This window comes from Dipodomys merriami, unplaced genomic scaffold (genome assembly GCF_024711535.1).
Source record: "Dipodomys merriami isolate MVZ:Mamm:240054 unplaced genomic scaffold, mDipMer1.0.p SCAF_70, whole genome shotgun sequence".
Taxonomy (NCBI): Eukaryota; Metazoa; Chordata; class Mammalia; order Rodentia; family Heteromyidae; genus Dipodomys; species Dipodomys merriami.
This window is the reverse complement of record NW_027206291.1, coordinates 2375697-2395347: the sequence shown is the minus strand read 5'-3', so window position 1 is coordinate 2395347 and position 19651 is coordinate 2375697. Positions and strand designations below refer to the sequence as shown.

General features: G+C 69.3%; 2 protein-coding genes across 2 annotated transcripts; both read right to left on the bottom strand.

The window, feature by feature from the left end:
* Positions 1-236: 236 nt before the first annotated feature.
* On the bottom strand, positions 237-11830 carry Iqcn (IQ motif containing N). The gene is made up of 4 exons (XM_070008103.1): positions 11766-11830; positions 10261-10379; positions 5487-8750; positions 237-1229 (listed from the first exon to the last, which is right to left on the bottom strand). Exons 3-4 carry the CDS (start codon positions 8718-8720, stop codon positions 288-290), a joined length of 4176 nt encoding a protein of 1391 aa, XP_069864204.1. The 5' UTR covers positions 8721-8750; positions 10261-10379; positions 11766-11830; the 3' UTR covers positions 237-287.
* Positions 11831-13964: 2134 nt separating this feature from the next.
* Jund (JunD proto-oncogene, AP-1 transcription factor subunit) lies at positions 13965-15639 on the bottom strand. Its single transcript, XM_070008104.1, has one exon. The coding sequence runs from the start codon at positions 15471-15473 to the stop codon at positions 14391-14393; it is 1083 nt and encodes a 360-aa protein (XP_069864205.1). The 5' UTR covers positions 15474-15639; the 3' UTR covers positions 13965-14390.
* Positions 15640-19651: the final 4012 nt, after the last annotated feature.

Sequence of the window (19651 nt, the reverse complement as noted above, 5' to 3'; positions counted from 1 at the left end):
GGGGCCGGGTTTGGGGTGAGGATGGGAAACGGGGTCATTCCACGGTGTCCAGATTGAGCCTCGGCCCTCGAGGGTAGGGACAACGGGGAGGACTTGCCTCCCTGTCCCCGCCCGTGGCCTGTCCATCCCCGGAGCTCATTCTGCGGCCATCACCACAGACCAATGACTACAGCCGCCACACCAGGCCCCACGGCCCCAGCACAACCTCGTCGTGGTCACAGAGGCACGGACGGAACTCGGGCTGAGGATGTTTTTATTCATCCGATGCGGGGAGCCAGGCCGGAGGCCTAGACCCCGGGCCAGCGTGCGGCGTGGGGCGGGGGGCGTCCGGGGGCCTCCCACGGGCCGGGCGGGCCCAGCAGCGCGTCGGTGGTGAGGCAGGAGCGCGTGTAGTGGCCGCGCCACGTGGACTGCAGCACCTTGGCGGCCAGCTGCTGCCGCCGGAGCAGGCAGCGCGTGCGGAAGCCGCGCCAGGCCGACTGGATGGCGGTGGCGGCCCGGTCCTGGCTGCGCAGCCGCAGGCCGGCGGGCGCGGCCCAGGCCCAGGGCTCGGTCTCCGGGCCCGGCACGCCGCGGCCCACGCCCTGCACCACGCGCGTGGCCAGCGTGTGGCCGCACATGTGGCAGGTGCGCGGACTGGAGCCCACCAGCATCACCACGCTGGGGGTGGCGGGCAGCCCGGGGCTCAGCGCCCGGCACAGGCCGCAGACGTCCGGCTGGCAGGACAGGAAGCAGCGGTGTTCGGAGGGCGGCCGGCAGGCGCCCAGGCGGCCGCGGGGACGGAGCAGGCGCACCGGGCCCGGCTCCGCCCACAGCACGGGGAGCGGCCGGGGCCGCGCGCGCTCCCGGCGGCTGCGGTAGCCCCGCCACGCGGCCTGGATGACGGTGGTGGCTTGGTAGAGCTGCGCCAGGTTCCTCCGCACGCGGTGGCCGCGCCACGCGGCCTGGATGACCGTGGCCCACTGGTGCCACACCTTGATGGCCCGCCGCACGAGGTAGCCGCGGGCGCACGCCTGGATGGTCACCGCCGCCTGCACCACCATCTTCTCCATCGCGTGCACCGACACCAGCAGCGCGCCGGGCTGCCGGGGCTCGACCGCCGCCACGCTGCCCGCGGCCGCCCACCGGCGTGCGCCCAGCGCCACGGGGTGGTCCACGGGCCTGCTGGTCACCACGGCAGCTGCGGGGTTCCACGCGGGGCCGCCAGCCGCGCCGGCATCCACGGGGCCCTGGAGTACAGCGGGAGTCAGGGAGGCCGCGGCGGTGTGGGGCGCGGGGCCGCAGGGGGCGCAGGGGACGCCGGGCTCTCCCTGGGGGGCGGCGCGGGGCGGCGCAGGGCGCGGATCAAGGAGTTTCCAGGAGCCACTGGACGTGGTCTCGTAGCCCAGGGAGATCCGGCGGGGCCGCGGGGGCACAGTGCGGTCCCCGGTGCGGCGGCAGCCTTCCCCGCGGGGGACGACAGCCGTGGAGCCGGCGGGGGCCCGGCCGGGGCCGGGGCGGTCCCGCGAGGCGGGCGATGTGCCCGCCACGACCCCCCCCAGGAGCACGGACAGCAGGCTGAGCGGCCGGGGGTGGCCGGGGCGTGTCTCGGGACCCTGTGCTGTCTGGGGCCCCCTGGGGAAGCGTCCTGCCTGGGACACGGCCATCGGACGCGGCCGCACAGGCGGCGTGGGGGCGGCGGGCGCGGGCCCCCGGGGCTGGCGCGGCACCTCCCCCCGGGCGCAGGCCCCCGGAGGCCAATGAGACGCCCAGGCCGGCCGTGTCCACTTCAGGTTCTCCTGAAAGGTCACTGTCCCCAGGGAATGGCCTGTGGGCCCGGGCGCCTGGCGCCTGGGACGCGCTGCGGGCCCGGCGGTGGTCCCAGGCCCCGGGGTCCCCACAGGCTGCCCACCGGGTCCAGCTTGACCCGCCCCCGGTCCAGACAGCTCCTCCAGAGCCTCAGGGCGGCCTTGAGCCAGGCCAGTGGTGCGGGGCGCCTGTGTGGGAGCCGGGGGTCCGTCCACTGCCGGGGCCACTTGGTAAGGACGGGGTGAAATGCCCACCAGCATGGAGCCCCCGGGCGGGCTCGGGGCGGCCACGCCGCTGGAGAGGCCGCCGGGCGGACCGGGCCTCTGCCTACCACCACACAACAGCACGCCCTCCACCACAGGGACTGCGGAGCCGCTCAGAGCCAGGCCTCGGGCCACGCCTCCAGCCATGCTCCCCGGGGAGGGGCTCGGGGCCACGCCTCCAGCCACAGTCTCCAGGGAAGGGCTCAGGGCCACGCCTCCAGCCACGCTCCCCGGGGAGGGGCTCAGGGCCACGCTTCCAGCCACAGTCTCCAGGGAGGGTCTCAGGGCCACGCCCCCAGCCATGCTCCCGGGGGAGGGGCTTGGGGCCACGCCTCCAGCCACAATCTTCAGAGAGGGGCTCGGGGCCACGCCTCCAGCCACAATCTCCAGAGAGGGGCTCAGGGCCACGTCTCCAGCCATGCTCCCAGGGGAGGGGTTCGGGGTCACGCCTCCAGCCACAGTCTCCAGGGAGGGTCTTAGGGCCACGCCCCCAGCCACGCTCCCAGGGGAGGGGCTCGGGGCCACGCCTCCAGCCACAGTCTCCAGGGAGGGGCTCGGGGCCACGCTCCCGGGGGAGGGGCTCAAGGCCCCGCCTCCAGCTATGCTCCCAGGGGAGGGGTTCGGGGCCACGCCTCCAGCCACAGTCTCCCGGGAGGGTCTCAGGGCCACGCCTCCAGCCACGCCCCCAGGGGAGGGACTCTCGGCCACGCCTCCAGCCATGCTCCCGGGGGCGGGGCTCAGGACCACGCCTCCAGCCACGCTCCCGGGGGCGGGGATCAGGACCACGCCTCCAGCCACGCCCCCAGGGAAGGGACTCGCGGCCACGCCTCCAGCCACGCCCCCGGGGGAGGGACTCGCGGCCACGCCTCCAGCCACGCCCCCGGGGGAGGGACTCGCGGCCACGCCTCCAGCCACCGGTTCTGAGGGGAGCCTCTGGGCCACGCGATCCCCTGGAGCCCCCCGGTACACCCAGGATTTGGGGCGGAGGGTCCCAGACCCTGGGGCTCTGCCAGGCGTGGCGTGCGGCCCCACACTGGGCACGCCCGCGCCGCGGCCCGGAGGGGCGGCCGCTGGGTATCGGGGCGCCAGGCCCTCAGAGAGGCCCCCGGGGCCGGCAGTGGGGGGGCGGGAGGTGTCGTCGGGGGGCCCCACGGGCCTCCCGGGCGCCGGAGCCCCGCCCAGCCCAGTGAGCATGGCCGTGGTAACCTGGTTGAGCCCGGGCTCCACGGCCGTCCCCGGGGCCCCGCCGAGGCCTGGCGGGGAGTCGCCGCGACCGCGCCAGGCCTGAGGCGGCGCCGGGCCGCAGGGCGCGGGGACGGGGCGCTGGCCCTGGGGAGGGGCCGCAGCCCCCAGCCCCCCTCCCCCGGGGTCCGCACGGCCCCTGCCCGGCACCGCCGGCTCCCGGAAGCCGTGGCCCACCCCGAACACCACCGAGGGCTGCACCAGGCTCAGGGCCCCCAGGGCGGCCGACAGCTGGGGCAGACCCGGGTAGAAGCCGGCCAGGAACGCTGGGGTCAGCCTGGGGGCCGCCCGGAGGCAGGAGGGCGTCTGGATGACCCGGGAGGACGCCCTACTGGCAGCAGACAGCTGGGAAAGGACTGGGGACAACCCACCTGCCAAGAATGGCTGGGCGAAATGTGGGGGTCCCCCGGCCGCCAAAAACGGCTGGGCGAAATGTGGGGATCCCCCAGGAGCCACAGACGGCTGGGTGAAATGTGGGGGTCCACCGGCCGCCACGGACGGCTGGGCGAAATGTGGGGGTCCCCCAGCCACCACGGACGGCTGGGTGAAATGTGGGGGTCCCCCGGCCGCCACGGATGGCTGGGTGAAGTGAGAGGGTCTCCCGGCCACCACAGATGGCTGGGAGAAATGTGGGGGTCCCCCGACAGACAGGGACGGCTGGGCGAAATGTGGGAACACCCCACACTCCACAGATGGTTGTACAAAGGCAGGGAATGTCCCGCACCCCAAGGTTGGCTGGACAAAGTTGAGGAACCCCCCAGCAGCCAAGGGTGGGGGAGTATACCCCAAAGGCCATTTGCGGGGCTCCGAGGGCTGGGCCGCAGGACCAGGCTGGCTGGGGGCTGGGGGCGCAGCTCCGCCCAGGGCCCCCGGTGGGGGGTGTACCCGCGGGGCTCCTGACCCAGCTGCAGGGGTCTTGGGTGGACAAGGGTCAGGCCCAAGGTCCCTCGGGGGGACCACCGCGCCCAGGGACAGACTCCTCCTCAGACGGGCCCGGCCCGGCTCGGGCGGCCCTGGGGTCGGCGCGGGTCGCCCTGAGTCTCTCCCCAGGGCCCCGTGGAGGCCAGAGGCCGCATGGTCGGCCACGGGACCACAGCGGGGAGACTGTGGGGGGCGCGGCCCAGTGGCGGTGGTGGCCGGGGGCCGGGAGGGGGACGCGGGCCCGGGGCGCACCCCCTCCTGTCGGCCTGTCCTGCTCTCTGGCGGCCCCAGCCTGGTGGGCAGCTCAGTGGCACCAGCAGAGCAGCTGCTGGAGCCCGAGCTGGGCGACGTGCTCTCGGGGCTGTGGGCCGCGCCCGGCTTGAAGCTTTTGGCCAGGACTTCCCGCGGGTGCCTGGGCAGGCCGCTCACCAGCTCGTCCAGCAGGGACATAGGCCGGCGGGGCCGGGCCGCAGGCCCGCGGGGGGCCGGGGGGCCAGAGGGGGGGCTCCTCCTGGGACTCCTCCCGTGTCGGGCGCCGGGGGCCGGGGGCCGGGCGGGGGTCCTGCGCGGGTGAGGGGCTGGGGCCCCCGTGCCCTCCGGAGCCCGGGGGGACGCCTGGCTGTGCGTCCTGACGTGCTCCTCCGTGACCTTGCACAGGTGGTTGAGGCACCTGGCCACGGAGCAGGAGCAGATGATGGGGGACGTCCTGCCGTGGCCTGCGCTCTGGCACCAGCAGGTAGAGCTGGGAGGGGACGCGGCCGCCCGCGGGCCCTGGGCACTCCGCACGCCCCCCGCCCTGAGCGACGCCACGCTGTCCTCCCCCACCGGCATCCACGCTTGAGGGGCCACCCTGCTGGCCACGGGGGACCGCGGGGGGCCGGGGCCGGGGCCGCTGCTCTCGGGCACCCGGCTGGAGCTGGGGCCGATGCCATTGGCGGTGAGGACCCACCCTGGGCTGGGGGGTGGCCGGGACCGGGGGGACTGGGGCCAGTGGGGGCCCTCTCCTCCTGCCAGCCAGTCGGGGCCCAGGCAGAAGGCTCCGGGCTTGGGGCGCAGACACAGGTCAGAGACAACCTTGCCACGTGGTCCCGGGTCCCCCGATGGGATGGGGCCGGGGACGATGGGAAGAGGACCCCGGGGAGGGCCGGCGGCGGCCAGCGAGCCGCAGGGGGCCGTGGAAAAGCAGGGTGGCCCCCCCCACGCGGTGCCGTCCCCCCCAGCCCACACGAGCGCGGCGGTGTAGCCCCCGACAGCCGCGCGCCTGGCCCTGACCTTGCAGGATGGCAGCCTCCCGGAGCTCACGGCAACGCCCCACGACGGCGGAGGGTCCACGCGGCAGTCCAGGGCCCCCGGTGCTGACAGCACTGTCATCCTGCTTCTGGCCGGCTTCGAGGGGGCCTTGGGGAGGGCGGCCGTGGGCCTCCGGGTCACCTGCGTCCCGGCTGGGCCCTGGAGGATGCCCGGCTCCCCAGGACACAGAGCCTGGCCCAGCACCAGGAGCTCCTCGTCCGACAGAGCCTTGCCCAGCACGTCGGCCAGCCTGCCCTGCACAGCCCGGGCCAGCTCCGTCCGCAGCTCGCCGCGGGACAGCACGCGGGTCAGCGTGACGCCCAGCTCACCCCAGGACAGCGCGCGCGTGAGCGCGGTGCTCAGCACGCCGTGGGGCAGCGCCCGGGCCACGGTGGTGCCCAGTGCCTGGTTCAGGGCCGCCCGCACCTCGCCCTGGGACAGCGCCCGGGCCAGCAGGCCGCGCAGGTCCTCCTGGGAGCCCAGCGCAGAAGCCAGCTCGGCGCACAGCGCGGCGATCTGGGCAGCGGCCGTGTCCTCGGGACGGCTTCCTGCGGGCGCCCGCGGGCGTGACGCCGACTCCCGGCCGTCGCCCCACGCGTCCCCACGACAGGTGCAGCTGGCCGCAGCCAGCAGCGGGACCAGCGTGCTAGCGGCCTCCGACACAGCCGGCCGGGGCCTGGGGCCCGGAGTGAGGCAGCGTGGTGGGATGGGCGCTGCTCTGCCGTCCGACGGGCTTCCGGACACGGCCCCAGGAGGCCCTGGGTCCTGGCTGGGCAGGGTGGACGGCCTGGAGGCCACCAGGAGGGGCTGTGACTGGGCCTTGCTGCTCAGGTAGGTGGACGGCGGGCGGGCGGTGTAGATGCACCCAGCCATGTCCCCGCCCAGCCCCGCCGGCCTGTGGGTGTGGGATTGCACGCGGGTCAGACACGTGACCAGATGGGCCAGCGACGGGGCCTTGGCCAGCTTGGCGGGGCTGGACGGGGCCCGGTGCGGCTCGGTGGAGGAGTAGAGCTGGGAGGAGACCTTGATGAGCCGCGTGGCCTGCGACAGCACCTGGGTCTGCGTGGCGGGCGGGCAGAAGTGCGCCGCGGTTCTGGTGAAGCAGGTGGCCAGCTGCGGCTGCCCCGGGGGTGGACAGGTGGTGGGCAGCACCACAGTCAGCTCGGCCGGCCGGTGCGGCCGGCTCAGGCAGGAGGTGAGTTGGGCCTGGCACAGCGCCTTGGCCTGCCGGGCAGTCTTGGTGGGGTAGGGGCCCGGCAAGGGCGGGGCGGTGGCCGGCCGGGGCTGGAGTGTGGCCCTGCTCTGTCCAGTGGGCGTCTGCGTGTGTGCTGTGGCCTTGGTGAGTGGCGGAGCCACGGACGAGTCCGCGGGCACCAGCAGTCGAGACCGCACGCGGATGATCTCAGTCTGCTGGGTCTGCACCCCGGGCTTGGGCTTAGCCTCTGCCACCCTGGACCACGACGCCACAGTGCTCATGGCCAGCGTCATGCTCGACTTGGACACCATCTCTGGCTTCGCGAGTCTGGGGGCGCTGATCTTCGTCTTCTCGATGTCCAAGGAGGCCTTGGCTGGGGCCCTCGGCGCCCCCAGGTCCTCCTGTGGGTGGGGCCCGGCCCGGGCCTTCGCATCCGGCAGGCAGGACTGCGAGGGCAGCCGCGCGGGTCCCGCGCCCGGCTTGAGGCTCACGGCGCCCTTGGGCTTGGGGGCACCAGAGGACTGCAGGGCGCAGGCCGGGGCCTTCAGCGTCCCCGTGCTGGGGTGCACCAGGCACAGCGTCTTGAGCACGGTGGCCACGTTGCGGATGTGGGCAGGGGTCCTGGTGAGCATGGCGGCCAGGCGTGCCTGCGGCGGGGGCCGGGGCCCCGTCTGTGAGGAGGACTTGGAGGGCCCCACGGCCGGGCTGCGGGAGGGGGCGACCGCCGGGCGCACCTGGGGCGCGGTCCTCCCCGGGGCGCCCGGGCACGGTGAGGCGGGGGCTTTGGTTCCGGCGGCTGCAGGGCGAGGCTGGGCGGGGGTCTTGGTGGAGGAGAGCAGGCACACGGGCACGGATGGCCTTAGCAGGGCGCTGGGTGCGCGCGTTTGCGTGGATGTGCTGGTCAGAGACACCAGGAGGTGTGTGTGGGCCGGGGGTCTGGGTGTGGCGGGCTCGTGGCACGTCTGAGGTGGTGCAGGTGCGGATGTGGCACACTTCTGCGGCAGCGTCCTGCTGGTGGGTGCCGTGCCCCCCTGGGCCGGGGGCCTGAGCGTGGAGAGCCCGGTGCAGGGCCTGAGGAAGGTCTTGGCGGAGGGGGGTGCCGGGCACGGGTGGGGCTGCGGCCTGGGGTCCTCGGCATCCGCAGGGGTCTGGGTCGGGACCCTGAGCCCCCTGGGCCTGGCCTGGGCCCCCCTCCCACAGGGAGGGGACTCCGGGGCTCTGGCGGTTCGGGCTGCCGCCGGCTTTGTCTTGACCACTTCTGTCCCCGTCTGCCGCACCACGGAGGTGTTCCTCGCCGTCTTGGTCAGCAGGCCGCTTTGGAACTTCGGCTCCAGACCGCAGGGGCCCGGGAGCCCGGCGGGCGTGGCAGGCTGTGGAAAGGTGGCCCTGCAGGCTCGGCCGGCACCTGGAGCAGCGGCCGGGGATGGCGGCGGTGCGGGCCGCGGGACGCAGGTAGCCAGGCAGTCCCAAGAGGGACACTGAGTCTCCCTGCTCACCATGAGGGGCGGGCAGGCCAGGCACTCGGCGCCGGGTGACTGGAAACGGACCTGCTGCGGCGCATGGTAGGGGATGTCGGCGTCGGCTTCGGGGCCGGGGGCCCTGCGCAGCGCCGCCCTGCTGGAGTGCAGCAGGCGCCGTGTGTGGAAGCGCCGCCAGGCCTCCTGGATGGCCTTGGCGGCCGACATCTGCGACACCAGCTTCTGCCGCAGCAGGTAGCCCCGCCAGCTCGCCTGGATGAGCGTGGCCGCCCGTGCCAGCATCAGGTCCATCTCATCCACCAGAATGTTCTTGAAGGCCTGGCTCTCGACCACGGCGCGCAGGTGGGGCACGCGCAGGGGCTCCGGCTGGTTCGGAGCTGCCACCGGCAGGGTGTGGGCCTTGGACTGGGAGGGCGCGGGCTGGGGCTGGAGAGGGGGGATCCCCAGCTCTGCCAGGAGGCCAGGCCCCTGCGGGGAAACGGGGAAGCATGGCCCGGTGGGCGGCAGCTGGTGTGTGGCAGGGAGCTGTGTCGCTTGCTGCATTGTCTTGGTTCTTGAGCAGCTGGGCCAGGCCTGCGGGGAGAGGGGAATGGAGGATGAGAGGAGGGCAAAGGTCAACTAGGGGGGAAGGGGGGATGGGTGGTGGATGGGTGGATAGGTGGATGCATGATAGGTGGCTGGATGGATGGGCAGATGGGTAGATAGGTGGATGGATGGATGGATGAACAGATGGGTGGATAGGTGGATGGATGGATGGATGAGCAGATAGATGGGTGGATAGGTGGATGGATGGATGAGGTGGATAGATGGATGGATGATGGGTGGATGGATGGATGGGCAGGTAGGTGGTTGGGTGGATAAGTGGATGGATGGATGGGTGGGTGGGTAGGTGGATGGGTGATGACTGGACGGGGGAGTGGATGGATGGATGGGTGGGTGGATGGGTAGACAGGTAGATGGATGGATGAATGGATGGGCAGATGGGTGGATGGGTGGATAGGTGGATAGGTGGATGGATGGATGGGCAGATGGGTGGATGGTGGATAGGTGGATAGATGGATGGGCAGATGGGTGGATGGTGGATAGGTGGGTGGATGGATGGATGGATGGATGGGTGGATGGGTGGATGGGTGGATAGGTGGATAGGTGGGTGGATGGATGGATGGATGGATGGATGGGTGGATGGGTGGATAGGTGGATAGGTGGGTGGATGAATGGATGATGGATGGATGGGTGGATGGGTGGATAGGTGGATGGATTGATGGATGGGTGGATGGGTGGATAGGTGGATGGATGGATGGATGGATGGATGGGAGGATGGATGGATGGATGCAGGAGTGGGTGGGTGGATGGATGGATGAGGTGGATAGATGGATGATGGGTGGATGGATGGATGGTGGATGTAGATGTTGGATGATGGATGATAGGGGGAAGGCAGGGGTTGGGTTCTGTGACTTGGGGAGAGTGCTGTCCCTGGGACTGATCTTGCCCTCCCACTCCACTCCTGCCCACCTCCCAATGTCTCCCTCACGAACCTCTGCTCTCTGCACTGGCACACACAAAGCCTCCTGTCCTCATGCCCAACATGCCTGCTCTCCACACTGACCCCAATCTCATGCTACCCAGTGAGTTCCAGCCACATTGTTTTACAAACCCCACTGGTCTGTCTGAATGTGGGCTATTGTTATGTGGTCCCCACACCGATGGAGTCCTTGTGTCTCCGTTGCAGCCCTTGGGTCTGGGTGTGAAATGGAGGAGGCAGCCTTCAGAGAGTGTGGACACTTTCTAGTAACCCTGGTACTAGACACAAAACATTGTACACCCACCTATCCACCCACCCACCATCCAACCCACCCACATACCCACCATCTATCCACCCACCCATCCACCCACCTATCTACACATCCACCCATCCATTCACCCATCTGCCTCTCCACCCATCCACCCACCCATCCATCCACCTATTATCCAACCATCCAGCCATCCACCCATCATCTACCCAGCCATCCACCCACCCATCCGTCCATCCCCTCGTCCATCTACCATCCCTCATGAGGGTGGGGAACACAGCCCATCTTCTCACCTTCGAAGCTCATACAGCTGGATGAAGAGCAGAGAAGGCTCAATCTCAGAAGCGAACCTTGGAGCGTCCGCTGGCTTAGCTCTTCAGTCCATGCAACACTGCTCTGGGCTGGCACTGTCCTTAAGACCGACACAAGGAGGAATGATACAGGGTCCATGCACAAGACACACTAAAATATCAGAAAGCTGGGCGCCAGTGGCTCACGCCTGTAATCCCAGCTACTCTGGAGGCTGCAATTTGAGGATCCTGGTTCAAAGCCAGCCCAGACCAAGCAGCCTGTAAGACTCTTATCTTTAATCAGTGAGCAAAAGGCTGAAAGTGGAGCTGTGGCTCAAGTGGTAGAGTATCAGCCTTGAACAAAAAGATGGGGCAGCATCCAGGCTCTGAGTTCAAGCCCCAGGACAGAAAAAAAAAGGGGCGTGTGTGTGCCAATGCCAATTATATTCTATGCTCATATCCTTATCAAAACTGACATGGGGGAAGTGGCGCTGTGGCTCAAGTGGTAGAGCGCTGGCCTTGAGCTGAAGAGCTGAGGGACAGCGCCCAGGCCCAGAGTTCAAGCCCCACGACCGACAAAAAAAAAAAAAAAAAAAAAAAAAAAAATCACTAAAATATAAACCATGTTAAAGAAAAAACAAAAAAAAACAAAACTGACATGGGCTATCATGAGGGTTACATTTTTTTTTTTTTTTTTTTTTTGGGTCTGGTCATGGGGCCTGAACTCTGGGCCTGGGCGCTGTCCCTCAGCTCTTCAGCTCAAAGCTAGCGCTCTACCACTTGAGCCACAGCGCCACTTCCGGCTTTTTTCTTTTTGCTTATGTGGTGCTGAGGAATCGAACCCAGGGCCTCAGGCATGCAAGGCAAGCGCTCTACCACTGAGCCACCTTCCCAGCCCGAGGGTTACATTTTATATTAACTGAAGTGTCATTTTACAAGAAGACAAAACAGTGTCTGATGTATACACACACCCAGTAATAGTGCTGCAAAATATATAAAGAGTATAAACAACACATCGGTTGAGCCAGGTGCCAGTGGCTCATGCCTGTCATCCTAGTTACTCAGGAGGCTGAGATCTGGGGATAATGGTTCAAAGCCAGCACAGGCAGGAAAGTCTGTGAGACGCTGATCTCCAGTGAACCAGCAGAAAACTGGAAGTGGCGATGTGGTTCAAGTGGTAGAGCGCTCACCTTGAGCTGAAGAGCTGAGGGACAGCGCCCAGGCCCAGAGTTCAGGCCCCAGGACCAACCCAAAAAAATAAAAGAAATAGAACACATGGGTAGAATTATGGAAAGAAACAGGCCAGTCCACGCTGGTGTGGCGGGATTCAGCAGCCTCCTCGCTCTGAAGACAGAAAACCAGAGGAGGCGGGGGGGGGGGGGGGGGGGGTTTGGGGAGCTCATCAACTTCCACGTCAGAGCCAACACTGGCAGAAGGCCCAACTGAGGCTCAGAGCCGTGGAGCTCCCTGCACACGGCACCCCCAGATCCACAGCTGGGCCGACTCACCGAGTCTCCCGCTCTGAAGCATTCAGAGTTGCCCCAAGTGGCCCCTTCCTCTGGCTCCACTCCCCTATCTACACAGTGTGAGCCCTGGCCCGCCCCATGCCTGTGAAGAGTGATCACAATCGGCATTGTTAGTGCAGCTGGTGATGCACCCGCCCTGCAGCCGGCCAGCAGGCTTCAGGGCTTCGGGCACTGGAGGGAGCCTGGGGGAGGGGCTGTGTCCCAGGAGACCCCTCCCCCAGCCCTGTCACCCTACACAATGGGCTGCACAGAAGGCTGAGAGATGAGGATCTTCATGCAAACCTGGCCTGGGCCAACTGTGGACAGGGGAGGAAGAAAATGGGGCCCGGACACAGACAGAGTCTGGTTTGGTGGTTTTGAGAAAATGCCAGAGCCTCATTTTCCTCATCTGTCACACACACTCAGACTGACCCCAACTGGGGTTCCCCAGGGTCACTAGTCCTCCATGTAAGGCCTTGGGGGCCCATGCCTGCTCTGCTACCATTGGGGCACGGGGGGGGGGGGGGGGACACAGGCACTCAAAGGCCCTCGGAAACCTGGCCAGATCCCTGTGTACCCCATGGTCCCACTCACCGGTCCCCGAAGTTAAGCCCGCCAACCGGAACGCTGGACCTTGATACCTGGCAACTTTGTGACTCACAGGGTTCCAACCAATCCCCGCCGTGGGGGAAGAGGGGGACCACATTCTAGAAGGCAGAGGCCATGGGTGGGGCACCCATTCCCGGCTCCTCCCAAGCAGGAAGTCCAGCTCTGAGCAGAGGGTCCTCCAATCTCCAGTCTACCTCTGGAGGCAGCTTCTGCCTTTGCCCCTTTGAGTACCTGCGCTTTGCTACCTTGGCCTGGGGCTACCAAAAACTTAAAGAGGGGAGCTGGGAAGGTGGCTCAGTGGTAGAGTGCTTGCCTTGCATGCATGAGACCCTGGGTTCGATTCCTCAGCACCACAGAAGCAGAAAAAGCCGGAAATGGCACTGGTAGAGAGCTAGCCTTGAGCTGAAGAGCTGAGGGACAGCGCCCAGGCCCAGAGTTCAGGCCCCACGACCGGCCAAACAAACAAGCTTAAACAGGGCCAGGCCTTGTGATACCTGCACTTGGAGGGTCAGGACTTTGATGGAAAACTGGACCACAAAGTGAGTTCCTGCCTAAAAAGATAACAATGAAGACGCAGCTGCTAGGAAGAAAGAAACCAAATAGGGGAGTGGGCCAATCACAGAGGGGGGGGATGGACCAATCACAGAGCAGAGGCTGGAGGGGAGAGGGCACGCGGGAGGAGCTGGGGAGACCCGGGAGGAAGGTGTGGGAGGGGATACCCCCGGTGCCAAGGCCCCGTGGGGAGGGCAGGCCTCAGGCCCAGGGGAAGGCTGCGGCTGGAGGGGCCAGGAGAGGTCTTAGAGGGAAGGGCCAGCTCTGCCCTGTCCTGCGGGTCAGTTTGGGGTTCCTCAGGGCAGGGCCAGGCCTGACAGCCCAGGATTTGGATCTAACGGGAACCGCAGCCCTCAGGGGTGTGAGGCCTGGCCCGGGTGACTCACTGCTTGGTCAGGCCAAGGCCGGCGCAGCCTGGCGGGGCCACCCTCCGAAGCTGCCAGAACGAGAGGCCGACAGGTCCCCCTCGGGTTAGACCCGGCCACCCGCGCTGCGGAAGCAGGGCAGGCCCGGCCCGCGGCACCGGGCAGACCCAGGGCCCAGGCGAGCGGTGGAGCCCGGGTGGACGGGCGGCGCCGGGGCAGAGGACGCACAACCCCGGGGAGGCAGCGGCTGCGGGAGGCCGCGCGCGCCCGCGCCACCCCGCGCCCGCCCGCGCGTCCCGGGCAGCCCGCGCCAGGGCAGGGCGGGCTCCGGGGAAACCGCACGACGCACCTGAGAGGCGGGAGCGCCGGGCGGGGGCCAGGCCCGCGGGGACAACGCCAGCCTGGCCCCTCGCCCACGCCCGGAACTAAAGCGTCTCTCTCCCCGCCCTCAGGCCCACAAGTCCGTCTGTCCATCCCTCCGTCCCGTGGCCGTGAGGGAAGCAGAGCCCGACGCCGCCAGGGGGCGCGCGCCGCCGCCCGGGCGCGGCCAGGGGTGGGCGTGGCCGACGTCGGAGTCCGCCGTGGGCGTGGCCCTCGGTGGGCGTGGCCGGGGCTGGAGCCAGGCGCCGCCCCGCCCCGGGGCCCCGCGGGGGAAGAAGGAGGCGGACAGCCGAGCTGGCGAAACGAGACTTTACTGAAAACAGAGAACCGGGCGGACCGAGGATTACAAACAGGAATGTGGCCTCGTAGCAAAACCAGACAACAACAGCCGGGGCGGCGGGCGAGGCGGGCGGCAGGGGGCGGGCGGGGTCTGCGGCTGCTTCCCACTTCTGCAAAAACCCGCGCAGGACGCGCACGCGCTCCGGCCGGCGCTTGATCCCGAGAACAGACATAAATAGGGCGGACGGGCCTCCGTTCTCCGCGGCAGCAGTAAAAAAGGGGAGGCGGGGAGGCGGCGGGACGGGGCCGTGCGCTCGCCCCCGAGGGCGCGGGGGTCCGGCTCGTCGAGTCCGGGGCGGGCGCGGGGCTCCGGCTCGCCGATCCCGGGGCGGGCGCCCGGGCCGCCCGCAGCCCCGAGCCCGCCCCGTCCGGGGGCGGGCGCTCAGTACGCGGGCACCTGGTGCTGGGGCAGCAGCTGGCAGCCGCTGTTGACGTGGCTGAGCACTTTCTGCTTGAGCTGCGCCACCTGCTCGCGCAGCAGGCTGGCGGTGGAGGCCAGCTCGGTGTTCTGGCTCTTGAGCGTCTTCACCTTCTCCTCCAGCCGCGAGATGCGCTCCAGCTTGCGCTTGCGGCACTTGGACGCGGCGATGCGGTTGCGCAGGCGCTTGCGCTCCGCCTTGATGCGCTCCTGCGTGTCCATGTCGATGGGCGACAGCGGCGGGCTCTCGCCGAAGCTCGGCACGTCGGGCACCGTCTGCGGCTCGTCCTTGAGCGCGGCCAGGCGCGGCGGCGGCGGCCCCAGCGCGCCCGGGGGCGGCGGCGGGAAGGGCACCGGCTCGCCGCCCGCGAAGGCCACGGCCCCCGCGCCGCCGGCCCCCGCGCCCGCGCCGCCCGCGTAGCTGCTCAGGTTGGCGTAGACGGGCGGCTCGGGCGCGGCGGCGGCGGGGGCCAGCTCCCCCGGGGCCGCGGGGCCGGGGCCCGCGCCCGAGCCGCCCGCGGGGCCGGGGCCCGCGCTCGGGCCCGCGGCGGGCGGCGCGCCCAGCTGGTTCTGCTTGTGCAGGTCCTCCAGGGCCTTGACGAAGCCCTCGGCGAACTCCTGCTCCTCGCTGGCCGCCACCTTCGGGTACAGGAACTGCGTGCTGGTCGGCGTGGTGGTCACCAGCCCGTTGGACTGGATGATCAGGCGCTCGAGCTCCGGCGACGCCAGCTTCAGCAGCCCCAGGTCCGGCGACGCCAGCAGCCCGTCGGGGGGCGCGGCGCCGGGGGCGCCGTCCGCGCGCAGGGCCGCCGGCGGGGCCGCGGCGCCGGGCTTCAGCGCGGCCGCCACCTGCTCGCTCAGGCTCAGCGTCAGCGCGTCCTTCTTCATCATGCCGCCGGCCGCCGTCGGGGCCGCCGTCGGGGCCGCCGCGGGGAACAGGCGGCCCGCAGACGCGAACCCTCCTCCGCTGCCGCCGCTGCCGCTGGCACCGCTGCTGCCGCCGCCCAGGCCGCTCAACGCCTCATCGCCGTAGAAGGGTGTTTCCATTCTCCGCCTCCCCCGCCGCGCCGGCCCGGGGGGGAGTGGCGGCTGCCGCCGCCGCCGCCGCCCGGGGGGCCCGCGCCCCCCCCAGATCGCTCGGCCTTGCGCGCGCCCCGGCCGCGGCCGCTGCGCCCGGCCTTCCGCTGGCGGCGGCTCCTGCGCCGCGCCGCGCCGCCGCCCCTTTATAGCCTCGGCCCGACGCGATGAGCTCACCGGCCTCGTTCCCCATTGGGTCCGGGTGACGTCTATATTTGCATATAGAGGCGGGGCCGGACCCTCCACGCCTGCGCGGCCCCTGTTGCCTGGGCAACGCGCGGTAAACGACACAACAGCGCGCTGCCTTGTGGGTTGACGTCATTGGGGCCCGGGCCCGCCCACCCCCGTCCGGGCAGCGCGGAGTGGGGCCCGCGCGCCCCCCTCGCGTCGCCTCCCTCCCTCCCGCCTCGCTGCGCCGGACCCCGCCCTTCGAGCGGCCACGCCCTCCGCGAGGCCACGCCCCGCGCGGTCCGGGCCGAGAGGGCGGAGCCCCGCGCATAAATGAGGCCCCGCGCCGGCCCCGCCGTCCTCGCCCCGCCTCCCCTTGGCGGCCCCGCGCCGGCCCCGCCGTCCTCGCCCTGCCTCCCCTTCGCGGCCCCGCGCCGCCGTCCTCGCCCCGCCTCCCCTTGGCGGCCCCGCGCCGCCGTCCTCGCCCCGCCTCCCCTTCGCGGCCCCGCGCCGGCCCCGCCGTCCTCGCCCCGCCTCCCCTTCGCGGCCCCGCGCCGGCCCCGCCGTCCTCGCCCCGCCTCCCCTTCGCGGCCCCGCGCCGCCGTCCTCGCCCCGCCTCCCCTTCGCGGCCCCGCGCCGGCCCCGCCGTCCTCGCCCCGCCTCCCCTTCGCGGCCCCGCGCCGGCCCCGCCGTCCTCGCCCCGCCTCCCCTTCGCGGCCCCGCGCCGGCCCCGCCGTCCTCGCCCCGCCTCCCCTTCGCGGCCCCGGGCCCGCCCCGCAGAAGTTACAGGAAGTTGCTGCTAGCTGGACACCGAACGCCCCAGTTGGCTTCCGGCCTTTACAGAGGGAAAACTGAGGCTTGGCCCGCTGCCGGCCGTCCACCCGTGAGCGAGCGCCGACCCCGGGGCCTGGCCTGCGGGGGGGGCCCGGAAAGGCCGACAGGTCCACGCCCAGGGCGTCCGCACCCACGGGTGACCACACACGGGTGACACACGTGGGTGACACAGACACACGGGTGACACACACAGGTGCCCTCACATGGGTGACAGACGGTGACCACACGCACACACACGCACACACACACGCACACACGGGTGCCCCGGGCGCCCGCCCCAGTCTTCATTCCCATCCTAGCCAGAGTCTTCCAGGCTGTCGGGGTGACGGGTCCGCCAGGCCCCCTGGACAGCCAGCCCCACCCACCCCGATGCTGGGCCCAGCCAGGCCTGAGGGGCGGTGGGCGGCAGGGGGCCCCAGCCCTGTCTGAGTGGCCATGGATGCCGGGGGAAGGTGGGCAGTCCCCCACCCCGGGACATCCGCTTCACGAGGGACTCCAGACACCCAGGGAGGCTCCCGGTGAGTTCTGTCAGGACCGAGGGTTTCCTGTTCTCAGCCCCAGCCCGTGCCTTAGGCAGAGAGCATTTGGGTAAACTCCTATTCATCCTTCAAAATTCACCCTGCTAGCCTGTGCTGCTGGCTCACGCCTGTCATCCCCACTACTCAGGAGGCTGAGATCTGAGGATTGCAGTTCAAAGCCAGCCTGGGCAGGAAAGTCCGTGAGACTCCTATCTCCAATAAACCACCAGAAAACCGGAAGCGGAGCTGTGGCCCAAGGGGTGGAGCGCTCACCTTGAGCTGAAGAGCTGAGGGACAGCGCCCAGGCCCAGAGTCCAAGCCCTGGGACCAATTGAAAAAAAAAAAAATCCACCACACTGCCTCCTCCTAGACCCTCCCCAGAGGGGAGCAGCCACCCCTCCCAGGGCTCCTCTGCCTCCCTGGGTCAGGGCCGGAGCCCCCAGACCCGAGGCCTGGGCCAGGCGGGAGGCAGGACCCCTCCACCAGGTGAGAGGGCCCCGCGGGGGCGGGTCAATTTCCCAGGTTAAAAGCCAAGGCCCGAGGCCAGGAAGGTGGGCTCTCCCAGAGCCTGCCGGCCTCCACCTTCTGGCTTAAAGCAACCCGTGCCTCCCAGGGTCTTGGCAGACACCGGGAATCCCACACAGAGAGAGGGAAGAGGGGTTAACCGAGGGGCGAGGGGCCCGGGGCGGGGCCCCAGGTGCAGACCCGCGCTGGGAGCGGCATTCCTGGGGATCGGGTTACAGTGAAGCCCCCCTGCGGGCCTGCCCAGCCGGGGCCCCAGGCCCTGGCTGCTCTCCAGTAGGGACCATGGGGATGTGTGAGGTTCACGGGTGGACTGACTGAGAGGGGACAAAGCAGCGGGGCGGGGGGGGGGGCAGGCTGGGGGGGGCCTACGCAGAGGGGCGCCCGGCCGCCCGCTGGGCACCTGTGAGGAGCCGGGCACAGCCGTCCGCTGCTGACCTCAGTCACCCTGTCTTCTGGGACTCGCCCGTCACCCAGAACAGAACACCACGCCCTAAAGCCACGCACCACGGAGACCACCCGAAACTTCCAAAGGACAGAACCTGACCCATGCCCTCCTGGGGGCCCAGGGTGGGGGGGCTAGGCCTGCACCTCACCAGGACATGTCTGTGTCTGGGGGTCACTGAGCCAGCCAGGCCCTGGAGGCCAGCCCAGACCCGAGGACCGGTCCCAGGCCCCCACTGCCCCAGGTGAGGCCCGGGTTCCAGACCAGGCCCCGCCCCTGCGGCTGCTGGGGGAAATGTCCCCACCTGGGCCTGGGGCCTGGGCCCGCCCCACCCCAGGCTGCTGGCCTGGCTTCCTTCCTGTCCCAGTAAAGGAATGAATGACTTCCTGAACCTGTGAAGGAATGAATGCGTTGGCCAGTACGGAACAACCCACTCCTTCATGGGAACTCCACCCCCTCCAGGTATTTTATCCTAGGAGGGGAGTGGGAGGGGCCTGCCAGACAGAGAAACTGAGGCTGGGGCCTCTCTTCAGTGGGAGCCCTGTGGGTTCAGTGGCCCCAGAGTGGGCCCAGGTCCCACAATAGAGAAGAAGGGGGCCTGGCCTGAGTATGGACTTAGGGACACCCTACAAACAAGATGGGGCGGGTGCACTGCTGAGGGGGAGGAGCTGGCAAGGTGGCCCGGCCTGGGACTCTGAGGTCTGAGTGGAGGCTCAGAGCCAGCCCAGGGAGGAAGGTGCTGGAGACTCCCATCTCCAGTGAACCTGCAAAATGCCACAAGTGGTGCTATGGCTCACGTGGTAGAGCACCAGCGTTGAGCAAAAGGGCTCAGGGACAGTGCCCAGGCCCCAGGTTCAAGCCCCACAACCAGCACACAGACACAACACAGCCACACACACAGACACACAACACAGGCACACAGACACACAGACAACATAGACACACAGACACAGACACAAACAACACAGAGACAACACAGACACAACAGACAGACACACACAGACAACACAGATACACACAGATACACACACAGACACACACAGACAACACAGACACAACAGAGACACAAACACAGACACACAGACACAGACAACATAGACATACACAGACACAACAGAGACACACACAGACAACACACACACACACACACACACACACACAGGGACCCAGAGATCTGGGGCCCCAGGACACAGGTTGCCCACACCCCAGCAGAGGGGTGGGGAGGAAGTGGGGGAAGGGGACTGCTGCTCCTGGGGCCCCGGTGTGCCCGGACTCGGCCGAGCTGGCCCAGGCGGGGGTGGGGGTGGGGAAGGGATGCTGTGGGGGAGACTGAGGCAGGGCGGGGCTGCGGAGCTGAGTGGACTGGGAATCACATGGGGGCTTGGCTGATGTTTATGTGGGGTGCACGAAGCCCCCCTAAAACGCTGGCACCATGGGGAGCCTAGACCAGTGGGACTCAGTTTCCCCAGCCTTAGGGATTCCCCTCCCGCTCCTCCCACCGCTGGCCTGGGACCTCCCCTGCCCCCAGCCTGGCCTGGGGGAAGGAAAGCCTGGTTAACCCCTTCCCCACCAGCCTGCACCCCCAAGCCAGGGCCCTGGGCCCCCCCCAGAAGCTGTACCCTGCCTGCCCTGGGGGCTATGGGTCACCCGAGGTCCCCACC

Bases quoted from the DNA above. Each gene is read 5' to 3' on its own strand.
- Iqcn (XM_070008103.1), bottom strand. From the start codon at position 8,720: ATGCAGCAAGCGACACAGCTCCCTGCCACACACCAGCTGCCGCCCACC. The intron at 1,230-5,486 runs GTCAGGGCCAGG...GCTGTACTCCAG, and splicing joins GGAGGCTGCCATCCTGCAAG to GGCCCCGTGGATGCCGGCGC.
- Jund (XM_070008104.1), bottom strand. From the start codon at position 15,473: ATGGAAACACCCTTCTACGGCGATGAGGCGTTGAGCGGCCTGGGCGGC.